Below are 15,322 nucleotides of genomic sequence, written 5' to 3' on the forward strand. Positions count from 1 at the left end.
GGAGGGAGGAAGAGAGAGAGTTCTTCCATCTGCTGATTCACTCCCCAGATGGCCACAACAGCCAGAGCTGGGCCAGGCCAAAGCTAGGAATCAGGAGCTTCTTCCGGGTCTCCCACATGGGTGCAGGGGCCCAAGCACTTGGGCTGTTTTCTGCTGCTTTCCCAGGCACATTAGCAGGGAGCCGGATTGGAAGTGAAGCAGCCAGGATCCGAACCAGCCTCCATATAGGATGCCAGTGTTGCAGATGGTGGCTTTACCCACTATGCCACAATGCTGGCTCCTTCAACAGATTGTGAATTGATTTGAATGCTTATTTTTTTCCTGTTTAAATGGAATACACCCTCCCCCCATTCATGTGCTGGCAGAGAGGCCATCACATCAGTAGCAGACTCAAGAGACGTCAGTGTCGCCACCAAGCCAAAGAAAGTGACTCTGAAACCACTGGAGGGTGGCTCTGGTGCGGGAAAGCCCTTGTGAGTGCGTTCTGATCCACAGCCATGACCCACAGGAGGACCCAGCTCTCCCACAGTCCGCTGCTGTATACGAGCTCTGCTGCTCTCGTTCACGGGAAAGCAGACTTTGTCAGATGACCCCACTTCTTTCCCCACTGGAAACTAACTGTACAGACAGACGTCAACATGTGTAACACGCATGCCGCCAGTCACTCATTTAGCATAACATCCACTAACATTTATACATTGCTTTGTGGCAGGCACTCTCAGTAACAGTTCAGACATTTTTAACTAATTCTCATGTGAACCATCTGAGGGAGGTACTGTTATTATTCCCATTTTACAGGTAAGAAAACTGAGGCACAGAGAGATTACATAATCCATCCACCAGTGAGAACCCAGAAAGTGGCAGAGCCGTAATCTGTACCCAGGCAGTTTGGTCTCAAAGGTGCCAGTCAGGCGTCAGGGAGCAATTTCTGCTCTCTCAGAGCTCACCACCCAGATGAACAGCATTTGTATGCTACCCCGCCTCCCCCGTTGAGCTCATTAATAAACTGAAAAACACAGGATCATTCTTTACGTGACTGGAATGTGTTTGTGAGTTTAAAATAATCGACACTTAGCCAATGAGACAGGATCTCTTTCTTAGTCTGTCCTGCTCCCATGCACACGCACTCTCAGAGAAGTTAAGTTCCCGCTGAACCATTGTGGTGAACACTGCTTTGATTAGTGAGGGCTCGGGGGCAGATATCGAGGGCTATTTTTATTCCTGGCTGAGTGGTGAAGTAATGAATTTGCCCATTAAATTTGTATTTGATGATGTAAGTCTGACCACAAGGAAAGAGGTTGTTCATGTCATTAATAGTGGAGAAGTGATCTCTAGTTCCAGAGGCTGTCTGGGAGGGAGGAGTGCAGGGTCACTGACCCAGGGAGGCCAGGCCCTCAGATGCACTCTGGGAAGGGGTCTTTGTCCAAAGGAGAGTGAGTGGGTGGCAGCCTAGAAGACGTGTGGAATGGGACCAGTGGTGCAGTCGCTTATTTAAAATCACAACAACAACAAAAAACAGATTTAAAACAACGGGCCAAGGAGTTGAAGAGATGTTTCTCCAAAGAGGATACACAATAGCCACCAAACACGTGGTAGGACTCTCAGCATCACTAGTCAGTAGGCAATGCAGAGCGAAGCCATAATGAGGTGTAACATCATGCCCGTTAAGATGACTGTCATCAACATCAAGGTCCTGAGCACTGAAGAAGGTGGAGGAGTTAGAGCCCTTGTGCAGCCTCTAAGGAGAGCAGCAAGCTGCCTCCTCCAAAAGTTAAAAACAAAGCAGCCCCATTTTGGGGCAAGGTCTTGAACTGACGCCATGCGCCATATTCACAGTAACCACAGGTAGAGGCGACTCACGCGACCATCAGTGAGTGAACAGACGAACCGTGCTGCACACATAGACACAGACACTTGAATAGTACATACGCTGGAATGTTATTCAGCTTTAAAAAAGATGCTTCTGGCATATGCACCAACGTAGATGAAAACTGGGAACATTTTGCCAAGTGAAATAAGCCACTCACAAAAGGGCAAAGAGTTTACGATTCCACTTACAAGAGGTACCTGGAGTGGTCGAACGGAAACAGGATGAGACAAAATAGGATGGTGGTTGCTGGAGCTGGGAGAGAAGGAATGGGGAGTGGTTGTTTAATGAGTCCAGAATTCCGGTTTTGCAAGATGAAAAGGGCCGGGAGAGGGATGGCGGTGAGGGTTACGTGGCAGTGCGGGTGTACCTGTCACCACTGAACTGCACACCTAAACATGGCTGAAATGGTATTTTATGACTCGGTTACGATGGCAGCCTCCTGTCCTCTGGTTATCAATGCATCCCGCGTTCTTGGAAGATGGAGGAGGTGAGATTGTTGGAGACCCTTCAGCCTTTGATTCTCGGGCTCTGGGTCATTGAGCCTGCGCTCTTCTGGGATGGACTTGTGGCTCAAGGAAGCACCCGCCAGCGCCCCACAGGCAGCTGTGTGAGCTTCCCTGGAGGCCACAGGTGTGTGGTTTGGCTGCAGTCAGCACAGATGCTTGTCCAGAGACAGAACCCAAAGGCAGTGCACAATGGCGTGGAAATGGAAAATTGGCTTTACGAGGCACAGGGAGAAGACCTGGACGATGGAGAGGTGTGGCTGAAGCCAGTATGTTGGGGGTGGGATCAGGGCATTGGGGACCCTCTTCTCTTCAGAACTAGAAACAGCCATGGCCTGAGATTAGGAGTGGAGCTGGCCCAGATCCCTTGCCGCACACTGTGATGACCAGGACCAGGCACGTGTGTGGTTGTTTGTCCCCAGGTGAAAATTCTCACGGAGCATCCTGCTGGAGAGAAAGCCTTCAGGGCATGCAGTCTGCCCGTTAGGCGGAGGGGGCTCAGGTGGAGCAGCTGGGGCAAGAGGGGCCCGTACCACGCCACAGCTCCAGGAGGCCCCTTTATGTTGGAGCTTTGCTGTCCAAGGTTTCCAAGTTCTCTGCATATCAGCCAGCAAGTCAAGGTCTAGAGGATCGTCTTAGGGATTCACGCAGGTGTTTCCTGGAGAACTCGGGGTCCCCAGGACCTCACCGGCACTCAGCATGCTTCAGACCTGTCTGTGTCCATGCCACGAGTGGCCGGAGCCAGCGGCCCTGCCGGGGAGCCTGCACCCTGGCTCAGAGCTGGGCACGTGTCTGCCTGTGCTGCTGCACTTGTCCACTTTGGATTTCCCTCTGACCGGCTGTCCTGCCTGCACCAAAGGTTCTCCCTCGCTAACTCGTGGCCTCCCGCTGCACTGAGTCGCCCGGTTGGTGTTGCCACTGTTGCTGCCATGCCCTTCTTTAAAATGCCACCCTCGGGGGGTCAGAGGCAGCCACCCGGCCAAGTCATCGCCAGTGCAGGTGCCACCTCATAGGATGCTCCTGAGAGTTGAGAGAATGGCTGAGGTGGGAAGGGGAAAGAAAAGCCAAACTGGGGTTTCTTGAGGTTATTTATTCCGGCTCAATATGTCAGTTGTTTGTTTGTTCTAAAAATACCACCAGAAAGATGGGGGAGAATGCCAGACTGTTGGCACTCCAACTGAAATGAGAGGCAAAGTGTAAGTGATACGGGCTCTGACAGGAGTTTCTGCCTGTCAGAAAGAGAAGGCAGGGTTAGGAGAGCAAGTGGTGCACCCCTCTCATCAGACCTGGCCGTGGGTGCGTCCCCAGCCCTGGCCTCTGGGGCAGCCTCCCAGCCCAGGGTGAGTTGCTGCTCGGCTTTGAAGCGTCCCCCCTAGTACTTGGGCCCCCAGAAACTGTTTTGCTAAATGCCTGTGGCTTTCATTTCCCCAGAACAGCAGGTCCTGGAGTCTGGATTGGGAAAACATCACACACATACACACACAAGCACACACACACACACACACCCGGATGATGGAGGCCGGGGGGTGAATGGCGAGTGAGCTCCCCAGGTGTCTCCTTCCCCAGCACCCTGGGCCCCAGAAGCAGTCACGTTTCTAGAGCTTCCTTGTTGGTTGAGTAACTCCCAGACAGCAGTCTGCAACAGGTGGGGTCACCCAGACCACTGGCTCACTGGGGCTTTGTTCTTGGGCAAGGCAGATGCGCTATGAGAAGGAGCACCCTCCTGGGAGCCCTCTCTGCGAGGTTCTGTGGGCTGACCATGACCTTTCACTAGGCAGTCATGATTCCCAACATCCCATGAAGTCCTGAGCCCAGTGCCTCTTTACCTGTCTGTTCTGGATGATGGGTGTGAGAGGAGCCACGGGTGGCGGGGGGTGCCGCTCTGTGTTCTGCAGAACCCTGGACGTGCCCTCCATGTGGGTGACGCTGTGAGTGGTGCCCTCTGGGCTGCTGTGCTGTCGCTGCCCTCACAGACCCTCACTGGGGACGTTGGAGGCCCTGGGCAAGGTCACAGCCCAGGCTACAAAGAGATCCGGGCAGCCCCTCTGGGAGGCAGGCACCGGCTTCGTTGGAATGCTCTCTCAGAGTCCCCGCTGAACTTAAGGACAGAGTAGACCTCCCATGTTCCGGAAATTCGTACTGGAATGAAGTATCAACACAGGAGAGTTTCTTAAGTGCAGGGGTCGTAGGAATGCGTTTCGCTGGAGATGGGCTCTCCCTCCCTTCCTCCCCCTTTCTTTGTGAAATTAAACTACTGAAGCTGAGGATGGAGAGTAAAGAACTGGGGTGATGCACACACATATCACCTGGGTGTCTGGTTGCCCACAGACTCCGATCCGGTGAGTGGCAGAGACAGAGGTTCTGTTTCCCATCAGCCCCCGGGGATTCGGAGGTATCTGCCCTGGCCCTCGCTCTGAGCAGCCCCGTGTCAGGGGACCTCCCGTGGCCCTTTCCACTTTGAGATTAATTGGAGAAATCTGTTTTTCCTAATGAACCTATGAACAGTGTGTCCATATAGCAATTAGGTAAGCCAGGAGATCTAAGAAATTGTGTATTTCCTGTGTAACAGTTGAGTAATTAGATCATTCATTCAAGTGACATTTATGGGGCATTTGCCATTAGTGAGGCTCCGAGCAGTACTTGATGCCTGGCGAGAACAGGGGTGGGGGCAGCTCTGCCCCTCCGCAGCCCTCCTAGCTGTTGTCAGAGGGTAGGGTGAGGTCTCTGAGCTCCAGCATCGGGGGCTCACCTGGCAGGGATCAAACCCCATTGCGCTGTGTCCGGCCAGGCCTGGTGTGACACCAGTGACAGTGACAGCCTGGCCCACAGGTTGCTTTCTACAAAAGCACCACCTACTGGGATTGCCCTGCGTAGGGAACCCAGCCAGGAGGGCCAAGGCATCAGGCCCAGCAGAAATGGCGGCGGCGGTGCATTGAGATGGGTTTCCTTTAAGCCACACTGAGACCTAAAAGAAACCGTGGCCGGCTCTGCGGGATCGGTTGGATGGATTTGCTGGCAAATGCCTCCTCGCATGGCGCTGGGCTGCACACAGCCTGTTCTCCCTGCCTTTCAGACTGTCTGTTCCCAGCTGACTCATCTGGCTTCAAATTTCCATCCCTCTCCTCATCACCACTTGCTTCTTGCACATCGCTTTTGACTTCTCTTAACGCTCTGATCTGTCGGCTGCCAAACGTTCTTCCCAGCTTAAAATTTCATCTCAACGTCCTTGCCCACCGCCCACCTCTGCCTGCTCTGTTCTTTCTTTTACCTGGTGACAGATGCTCCCCGTCCTCCGTGTGGTTGGCAGCCAGCCCCTCCCCAGCTCTCCCAGCAGGCTCCCTGGCAGCGAGAGATGAGGAAGGTATTCAGGCTGCCCCCCCCATGGCGGGGTCCCACGTGCTTTTCTGCACAGCTGTTTTGAACCCTTGCCTGCGCTCAGCAGGTCAGCAGAGAGCAGGTCTCCGGAAGGCTGAACCCAAGCGCTCACAACAGAGAGCAGCTCCAAACGCCACGTGCTGCAGGCTCCCAGGATTTCATCTCTAAGATCAGCTCGTGAGCGAGGGTCTGGCGTACTCACATGCGTGTTTCCTGCCTGGCGGGCTCCTTGAGCGCTTTTTCAGTACTGCCAAAGAAGACAGGGGCGAGGGATTACTTCAGTGGGTCTCCAAGCTGGGCCGATTTGTCTTCACTGAGAGTTCTCTGAATTTACATGTCCAGAAATTAGTAATATCCGCCTTCGTAGCTGTATCTCAGAGCTGAGACTCATGGGGGCAGAGCCCCCGCGTAGGACTGAACTAGAGGGAGGTACCAGAAGCCATTCTGCAGCTGGGTGGGGGCAGTTCCTGGGGAATCGGGATGTCTTCCCGTGGTGGCCACCACGCATGAGGCCCAGCCCTGATAGGTGACGCTTTGATTCATTCCACGGTGAGCAGGGACGTCACAGTGCCCCAGCCCCCAGAGCCTCACCAGGGACACTGGTGGCTTCTTTCTAAGCTCAACGCTGAGCCAACCATAGTTATTATCTTGGGATTCCTTAAAAAAATTATCTTGGGATTCCTTAAAAAAAAATCCCCTGGATAAGGCAAAGCATTATTTCTGTTAGTCTTAATGAAAAGTAAAATTTTGATTAACTGAGTCCTTCAAACAATTTGAGTTTTGTATGCAGCAGGCTTTTGGGTGGAAGGCAGTTCACACGCACGCACACGCACGCACACGCTCACACGCACACGCTCACACGCACACGCACACACACACAGCTGAGGTCGTTCTTTAGGGAACAGTGTGTGATACGTCCCAGAAGCAGCACAGTGCTCTATCCAGTTTCAGGGCCGTAGTTTTGCCCTAAGCTGGAGATCCAGCCTCATGTTGGTGGGCCTTCTGATTGGACTGGACGCTCTTTGCGGACAAGGGGCTGTGTTTTATTTCCTCTTGTGTTCCACACATCATCTCACAGCAAGGCTTGCACATCATAGGGCAGCCATTTGGCCCTGGACTTTTAAAATGCTGTGTGTGTTTTCATTAGTGTCAGTAATACAGTTGGTCTTCAACCATTTTCTTCTGTTTCCCGCTCCACGTTTGTGTCTGCTCTCTCAGTCCATCACTAGTGGCGTGAACTGGGGCAGCTCACTCGTTTCCAGGGATTTGTAAGGATCAGTGACTAAAGTGGCCGCCGCTGTTAGTATTGCTTACTTGCCTTGAAAGCAGAGTTCCTGTCCGAGCTCCCGTTTTCTACCATTGCATTTCCATTTGGAAGGCTCACTCCGTGTACCGAGGGGGCACTGTTTGCTCTGAATCTTGAAGGATGAGCAAGTGCTTAAAAGAGAAATGTTGGAAAAGGCATTTCACAAAGAGGAAGCAGCCTGTGCAAAGACCAGGGGGCACAGAGGCAAGTGGCATGGCAGTGGCGGTGGGGGTGGGGGTGGGGGTTGAGGACCGCAGCTCCAGGGTGGGATGTGTATGATACCCCTCAGAGGCTGGGCATGTAGCCAGTGGCAGATCACGAAAGGCATCATGCAGGTAACATGTAGGTTTCTGTCAACACCAAGCTGGTGTTTTGGCAAGATCTTTCTATTTGTCATTAACTTTCTATAAGTTTTCCATGAATCTCTGAACAAAGTATTTCTTTTGGAAAAATTGGTTAGTGGACTTTGAGGCAGGTGTAAGGGGCGAGAACCCAACACTCACTGAGCCTGTGACTTGTGACTGCGCTTGGAGACACAGCTGACTGGAGTCAGGGCTGGACCTGGCTGTGCGGCCAGCACGCGGCCTCGCCTGGCGGGCGCCCCCACCCTCCTCGTCAGGATGACAGTGACGTGTAGTGAAGTGTTGCCGACGCTGCCAGTTTGTCCCAGGCCTTTCCCTCCCTTGTTTCGTTGCCTCAAGGTTCCTCAGCAGATTGAATCGACAGCATCTTTGGACATCAGCTGCAGCCAGCTAGCGCTCGTTGTTTGTGTGCTATTTGTTGCTGTGCTAATGTGCCACATGCCCAGCCGGTGAGAACTGTACTAAAACATTTCCCATTCTGGGGAAATGGTGGAAAAGCCACGCCCTCTTTTCCTGCTTTGCCTGGGATACCCAGGGAGAGTCAGAGCCGGGCCAGGCCGCAGTGGGGCCGCCACCTGCCCGTGATGCGTGCCCTCCGTCTGCCCGTCCATCATTTATGCTCAGCAGTTCTGCCGTTGCTCTCCCTGTCGGGCCCCCTTAGATCCAGCCACACCTTTTCAGCTCCGTATCCTGAGTCAAGTGTTTGAAAGCTGTTATTTCATGATAATTACAAGTTCTTTTTCCAGCCAAAAAGCCTTGCACAGAGCTCTTCCCCCCACACTGAGGCTTGGGGATGCACTCTGGCGCCCTGTCCTTGGGTGCAGCCGCAGGAGTCCTGCCTCATTGCCGTTAGAGGCACGCTGCTGCCTCCTGCCCCCACAGAGGGCCAGCTCTGAGCTCCCCATGGCCAAAGTTGCTTGGCAGCCAGCCCTCATCCAAGAGTCTCTGGGCCCCTGAACAGGTGTCCACTGAATGCGGACTGATGACCGTTCGACTGCTCCTCCTCCCTCCTCCATGTCACATCTCTCAGCTGACCCGGGATCTGGTGGGAAAGTGCCCCTACCACGGTCAGGCCTGCTGTAGCCTTCGGCTGCAGCTGTGGCTCCGTGTGGCTGGTCCTGGTAAGGTTTCAGGAGTTTGAGGGCAGAAGCCAAGCCCTGTTCTCACACCTGGCCTTCCTCTGTGCCCACCTGCTTGGAAATTGGGGACCGTACCACTCCTATTACCTGGCCTGTCACCCATCATTGCAGGTTTCTGAAAACCAGGGCTCGGGAGGCTACAGCCCTGACCCTGCGGGAGCCACCACCATACCCTTAGCTTCTGTTGTTCTGTGTGGAGGCCATGGTTGGCGCTAGCCCACTCCTGAGCTCGGCGGCCATGGCTTAGGACCCGTCATGCTGTCTGTCACAGGGGAAGAACGCTGTGGTCTGCTAGGTGCTTTAAATGTGGACATCACCTCCTGCACAGTTGAGAAATTCTGAATGTTACCCTAAATCACGGCAGTTACCTTTTCCTTATCTTCCACGGCTCACGGAGAAAGTAACCAGCAAGCAATGCTTACTAAGGTCAACTCAACACCATTGGACAACTGGAGGGACTGGGGGAGTGAGGCCAGAGAGGGAGCACAAGGGAATGTATGGCAGGAAATCACATCCGGAGAAGCTGGAGGTGGCTGGGGTAAAGCCCAGTCCCCTGCGTGACCAACACCACCCCCCAGGAGGGCTGGTTAGGCACATGACATGGACAGCATTTGTCAAGGGCCAAACACAAGGCCCTTTGATAAACGGGAGCTCCTCCCTCTCTTCTTCTCTTTATTGGCAACACCGGCGAAGGTGGTCCCTGCTGAGCAGGGGATGGAAGTGGTAGCAGTGGAAGACTTCTCTGGTGAGGTGAGGTGAGGCTTTAGCTGCATTTGGGAACAGTAAAGGGATTAGGGAAGTGGAGATTAAGATTGAGACACGGCACAGATCGCCGTCGAGCTGTGAAAGGAGCGGCCGTTGTCCAGCGCCTTATATTTGTAGGAGTAAACGGTCCAGCAGGGTGCACAGCACGGAATGGGGTGGGGAGATCAGAGCGGCCAGGGTGCCTTCGAGAGCGAGGTGGGGGTCCCGACTTTTGTGTTGTGAGTGGTAAGGCGTCATGAACGTTTCTAAAGCTGGCAATGAGAACGATTTCTGGAGACGTCGATCAGGAGATTTCTGGGAGCTGGGAAGTCAGAGGACAGGGCTAAATCTAGGGGGGTGGTGAGTCCACGGACCCAGACAGCTGATGTCTGCAGAGGGGCCAGGTGGGCTCTGGGAATGGGCCACGAAGGAAAGAGGGTTCTAAGCTTAGCCCTCAGATGGTCTGGGTGGAGGGTCGCAAAAGTAGGGATGGTGATGGTGGAGGGAGTAGGGGAGTCCTAGGCCTTCCCTGGCAGGGCTGGGGCGGCTCGGAGGGGAGGCCGGAGCCAGCGGCCCTCTCTTCGTGTGCCTTGAATGCAGCTTTCTGGAGCGGAGGAGGCGCTGAGCACCGTCGCGGAGGCTGACCGTGTGTGTATAGGTCAGCTGAGTCTCGTTCCCCATGGCAGCGTGTCAATAAGATTTGCTTTTAATGAATTTTTCAAAATCTCACAAATACATTGGTGTTGTCCTGAAAAGCATTCTCCTTGTAAAGCCCCTGTGTTGTGATACAGTGGGCCCCTCTGAGGCCTTTAGCCTGAGCACAAAGGGCCCTGTTGTTCCGTGTCTGCCTCAGCAGTGAGACCACACGGCCTCACCTTGAGCTGGGGGCTCTGGAGTCCTGGGCCCCGCAGACCCTGCTTCCCCGGGAGCAGGCACCAGACGCCCCCATCCTAGCCGAGTAGGGACATCCCACCCAGGGCTGAGCCCACCCCTTTGTCCTGGTTGGGCTGCGACTCTGGCCTGAGCTGTTTTCTGCTCTCCACAGACTACTGTTCTCCAAAGTGAAGTTGGAGTCGCTCTGCCGGGGCCCGGATGAGGCGCTCCTCACCTGTAAGCACATGTTACAAATATGGAAATCCTGCTACAACCTCACCAACCCCAGGTAAGAGGCCAGCCGTGCCTGTTTTGCGTGATTTTTGCATGGGCCCCTGCCTGTCAGTGCTGCCTCTGCTTGCCATTTGCAGGTGCTGACTCTGTCACCCCTGTGCACCCCCAGGTCCCCATGAGGTGCAGAGCGTGGAGCTTCACGCTCCATTTATGGGAGGCTCAGGAGCAGCCACTGGAGCCCCCGGGGGTGCCATGGGGACCGACGAGGCCCAACTCTGATGCCTCTCTACTGGCCGTTTGCCTGCCTCCTTTACAAGTCCAGCGCTTGTTCTGTGACTGTGCAGACAGAGCAGAGGGTTCCTGCAATCATGTTAAAGACCTGGGTAGGCACCACGCTGCATCCTTCTAAGGAGAGAGACGAGATGGCCATTACCAGGAAAAAGTGTCATTGTCAAAAGATTAAAAATCATGATTCAGACAGATATCAAATCAGATTTTACTTAGCTCATTTCCTAAGGGGGAGCCAGCAAAATGTTAAGACTTGATCAGAGCATTTGGAAAACAGGTGTGTGTAGGCAGGAGCACGGAAATGGCTCGGCAGGTGGGTGTCAAACAGTGTCCTATGTGGCAGTGGAACGCATAGCTTGGGGTCATCGCTTCTGGCGGCAGAAATGAATTGCATGCCTACACAGCAGAATTCATGTTAGCTTCTGCCCTTACAGAGCCGTGCCATCACCAAGCCAGTAGGGAGGCAGTCAGGGGAGACCCACCCTGGGCTCCTACAAGGCGGGGAAGGCGGGCTGGCAGAGGCCAGTATCCCCCTGACACACCAGCGACCTCTTTGCCCTCTTTCAAGTCCTGGCCGGTTTTTTCCTGATGGAAGCTAAGATGGCGCGTGTGCCTCCTGTGAAGGCAGTGGGTTGTGAGAGGGAGCTAATGAGCCAGGGGCTCTCAGATGTGATCAGGGGATCAGCCAGCTGGGGGTTCCCACAGCCCACCCTAGGCTCCTACAAATGTGTCAAGAGCCTACAAATGTGTCACTCAGTGGTGAATGGTCCTCAGGGCACGGCCTGCCCAGGAAGAGGCGGGCAAGTGCGCTGTGGGGGCTGGGGCGCGGGGAATGCAGGTGAGGTTCAGGATTCAACAACAGGGCCCTGTTAAGGGACTGGGCCCCTGTGAAGTGGCACTGAGCAGACCTGGGACCCCTGTGGGCAGTGCAGCTGGAAGGGAGGGAGTGAGCCTGGAAGAGGCCAGTCCACACCCGGCAGGGAGCCACACACAGGACCCCTTGCAGGATTTTGTTGGGGGACCCCCTCGGGTGCAGGGTGCTCCCCTTCCTCTAGGTGAAAGGTATCCATGAGACCGACCTCGTGCCTTTCAAGGGTTTCTTCTAAAAGTAAATATCATTTAAATTAAGACAAGATTCTACCCTTTTCTAAAAGTGCCTGTATTCCCCTCCCCCCAGCCCCCAGGCCCCTGTGCTGGCCTGTCAGGTGCGCGGGACGGGGGTCCTCCTTCCTCCCAGCCTCGGGGTGGGGCCCATTCCTCTGCCTGTCCCCCCTTCAGAGATGAGAGCATAAACCCATCAGCGCCGCGGCTGCTGCCAGCTCTCCCTCCGCTCTCCACACCTCTCCCACCTCCCCACGTTCCCTCCCACTTAGCAACCAAGAATATTGAATGTGAGGAGAAAAAAATAGCAGAATTGGGAAGCTTTTTAAAAATACCTAACCAAATGCCTGGGCTGTCGGTCCTTCCTCCGTTTCCTGAAGGAGCTTTCAGGGCCAGCACCGGCAGGAACCCGGCCCCAGGCACTGAGCCGGCACAGGGCCAGGGGAGGCTGGGGCGGAGGTGCTCCCCCAGCCTGGGGCAGTGGAGCAGCACCTTGGTAAGGAGCCTCCTGGTGGTCTCTGTAAACTGTATTTTCTCTGGGATATAAATAAATGTTTCCCCCACCGCCCTTACCATTGTGCAAATTTAGACATCCCCTCCTGTCTGCTGGGGTAATCAGCGACAGAATACAGCCTGAAGGAGGAAGAGCGGTGGGCTCAGGGGCCCCAGGTGGGGGTGTCTGTGGGTGCCACACCTGCAGCGTGCCCTCAGGCCACACCGGGCTCTAGAAGAGGATGGAATGGCAGGAACAAGCGCCACGCCCAACAATAAAGCAAAAAGGGAACAGAACACATTTTGGCAGGAGGCGGTTGGTTTCTACCCGGGTTAGTCCCCTGGTAACTTCCTGGCTCCGGGTGCCCTTTTTCTGAGCATGCTCGGTTGTGGTGGGACCTTTGCTGCACCTGCCAGCATTTCCCAGTCTCCCCCACCCCCTTCCCAATCCGTCCTTGTCTGCACAGGCCTCCAGGGCAGGAAGACAGCAAGGTCGGAGGCGGGAGGAAGTCGTGGGCAGCACCGGGCAGCAGTGACCAGACTGAGGTCAGCCCCTAGCTGCAGTGGCCCCGGCAGCTGATTCCCTCGTCTTTATTTCTGCTTGAAGGGAAAATCAGGCTGAGCTGGTGGCTGAGCTGAGCCTTGGGAGGCTAGCGGATGGCGTTGCACCTGCACTTGGAGAAGGCTCGCCTTGCTGTGAGCAGAGCGGTGGGCGGCGCTCTCTAGAGTGTGCATTTGGCGAGGTGTTTGTCATTTCAGAAGCCTGGATTGTATTTCCCTAGGTCTGCAGTCTTGCTCGCACTGAGGACAGAGATCTGCCTCGTGTGAGAAGCAGCAGGCTCCCTCAGTTCTTGCGCCACTCAGGACAGCCTGAGCTCCCACCAGAGCCTCCCCAGCAGGCCCCTGAGCTGCAGCGTCTCGGCAAGGCACAGTAACAGCCGTGCTGATCGACGCTTCCCATGCCAGCCCTGTCCTCGGCCATCTGAGCGTTACCTCCGCTCCCTGGCAAGGGAGCCACTGCTCTTTCCATTTTCTAGAAAGGGAAATTGAAGTCAGAGGCAGCTAAATCACTCGCCGGAGTTTTCCCAGGCAAATAGGTAAACGAGCAGTGATTCAAGCCCGGTTCTGTCTCACATCAAAGCTTCCTCCGTGACAGCACGGGGCTCTCCCCGGCTGACGGCCGGGTTCTTTGCCGTCCTTTTTGTTTTTTATTTTTAACCGTGTCTCTCTCCCTCTTGTCACTGCTACATAAGCGGCCACAGGTTGACGTGGCCAGCTGACGGGGAGAAGGTTTCTTCTTCCTAAGTCCTATTTTGGTCACTCACCAGCACATTGCGTTTACAGTTCACTCAGCACGTGCACACACATTTCCTCTGCTCTAAGCTCACTTGGAAGTCGGAGACCCCATTTCATACCAGCAGACACCAGTGTCTTCGTGGAGCTTCTCTTTTTTATAAAGCATGCTCTCATTTCTTCTCAAAAGCGTCTCCACATTATTGGCAAATGTCATGTTATACCCATTTTTCTGATGAGAAAATTGAGGCTTGGAGCTATTGGGAACATCCATTGCTTTTTTTTCTTTAAATTCATGAGGCAGAGAGGCAGACAAAAAGAGCTCCCATCAGCTCTAGTGCCTGGGAGAAAGGGAGTGGTAAAGGTGAGAGACCAGAGGCCAGCTAGGAGCCAGGGACTCAGTCTGGGTCTCCCAGGTGGGTGGCAGAGACCCAGCTACTTGAGCCATCACCTGCTGCCTCCCAGGACCTGCAGTGGCCGGAGACCAGAGTGGAGAACAGGGCCGGGATCCACCCAGGGCACTCCAGTGTGGGATCCAGGCATCCACATCAGCATCTGAACTGCTAGGCTGAACGTCTGCCTCACCTTGCTCCTTACAAACCAGGCCGGACAGCCCCGGAGAGAAGCAGGAGTGCTTGTCCCACCTGCCCGCTCTGGTTCCCAGCCAGGGCCCCTCTGAGCCGACGCTCAGTGTGTGCCAGCGTTCCAACATTCCCAGAGCTGGGAAGGGGCAGAGCTGTGACCAGAACCCGGGTCACCACTGCGTCCTGCCTCTTCTCAAGCTCGGTGTGGCTCTAGAAGACAGGATTTCCAAGGGAAGCCTCCCATTTCCAGGGCAACTTCCACCTTCGTTATCGTTTGCTCCGGGTCTTCAGCTCTCATAGGCCACAGAGCTCCCAGGTGTGGACACTTGCACACGTCTGGACCTGCAGCGTCTGGACCATGGATCAGGGTCTTTCCAGTGTCCTCCTCCTAACCCCTCTGCTAGCACCCTGCGCGGGAATGGTTTTCTCTCCCTTCCTGCCCTCCGCCAAGCGGTGCTCCTGGCAGACAGAGGAGAGGTGAGGGAATGGGTGTCCCAGGGCAGAGAGGGAGGCCGGCTGTGGGGGGAAGAGTTACAGAGACTCAAGCTGGCCCAGGCTGGCCCTTGGCCCTCGGCCCTCCTGCCACACTCTGTGGGTTAAGACCCTGCACCATGAAGGTGAAGAAGTAACAATTGCTTGAAGCATCCAGAAAAGTTCTCAATCAGTCATAAACCCTGATTATTTTTAGAGAGAAAGCATCCAGTGTGGAAACAAAGCCTATCCATTCTGAGTGGTTCATTGTTGCTTGCGCACCGTTTCCAGAAGGAAGAGAGAAAGACAAACTAAAGAACATAACCCAGGGTAGCGTCTCAGCTGGCAGAGGGCAAATAGATCCTGTCGCTGTAAGTGGGTGAGGCTCACGCATTAAGAGCATTGGTTTAGTTGGGGGTTATTTTGTTATTATTTATTTGAAAGGCAAAGTGACAAAAAGAGAGGGAGAGACTGAGAGAAGTATCTTCTGTCTGCTGCTTCACTCCTCAAATGGCCACAACAGCTGAGGCCTGGCAAACCAGGCAAGAGGTGCCAGAAGCCAGGAACTCCATCCTGATACCCCATCCGGAGGGAGGATCCCGAGTACTCGGGCTATCCTCCATCTTCTTCCCAGATGCGTTAGCAGGAAGATGGATTGGAAGTAGAGTATGCAGGATCCCAAGTGGT

General features: G+C 54.6%; 1 protein-coding gene across 4 annotated transcripts in view; it reads left to right on the forward strand.

Moving 5' to 3' along the window:
* TTC7B (tetratricopeptide repeat domain 7B) overlaps positions 1 to 15,322 on the forward strand; it is a 230,798-nt gene that overhangs the window by 159,600 nt on the left and 55,876 nt on the right. For all 4 annotated transcript variants that reach the window (XM_062181833.1, XM_062181834.1, XM_062181835.1 and 1 more), the window contains exon 16: positions 10,345 to 10,461. In XM_062181833.1, the coding sequence (XP_062037817.1) occupies positions 10,345 to 10,461 (117 nt within the window). The remainder of the gene's footprint in view (positions 1 to 10,344; positions 10,462 to 15,322) is intronic.

The sequence above is a fragment of the Lepus europaeus genome, chromosome 22 (genome assembly GCF_033115175.1).
Source record: "Lepus europaeus isolate LE1 chromosome 22, mLepTim1.pri, whole genome shotgun sequence".
NCBI lineage: Eukaryota > Metazoa > Chordata > Mammalia > Lagomorpha > Leporidae > Lepus > Lepus europaeus.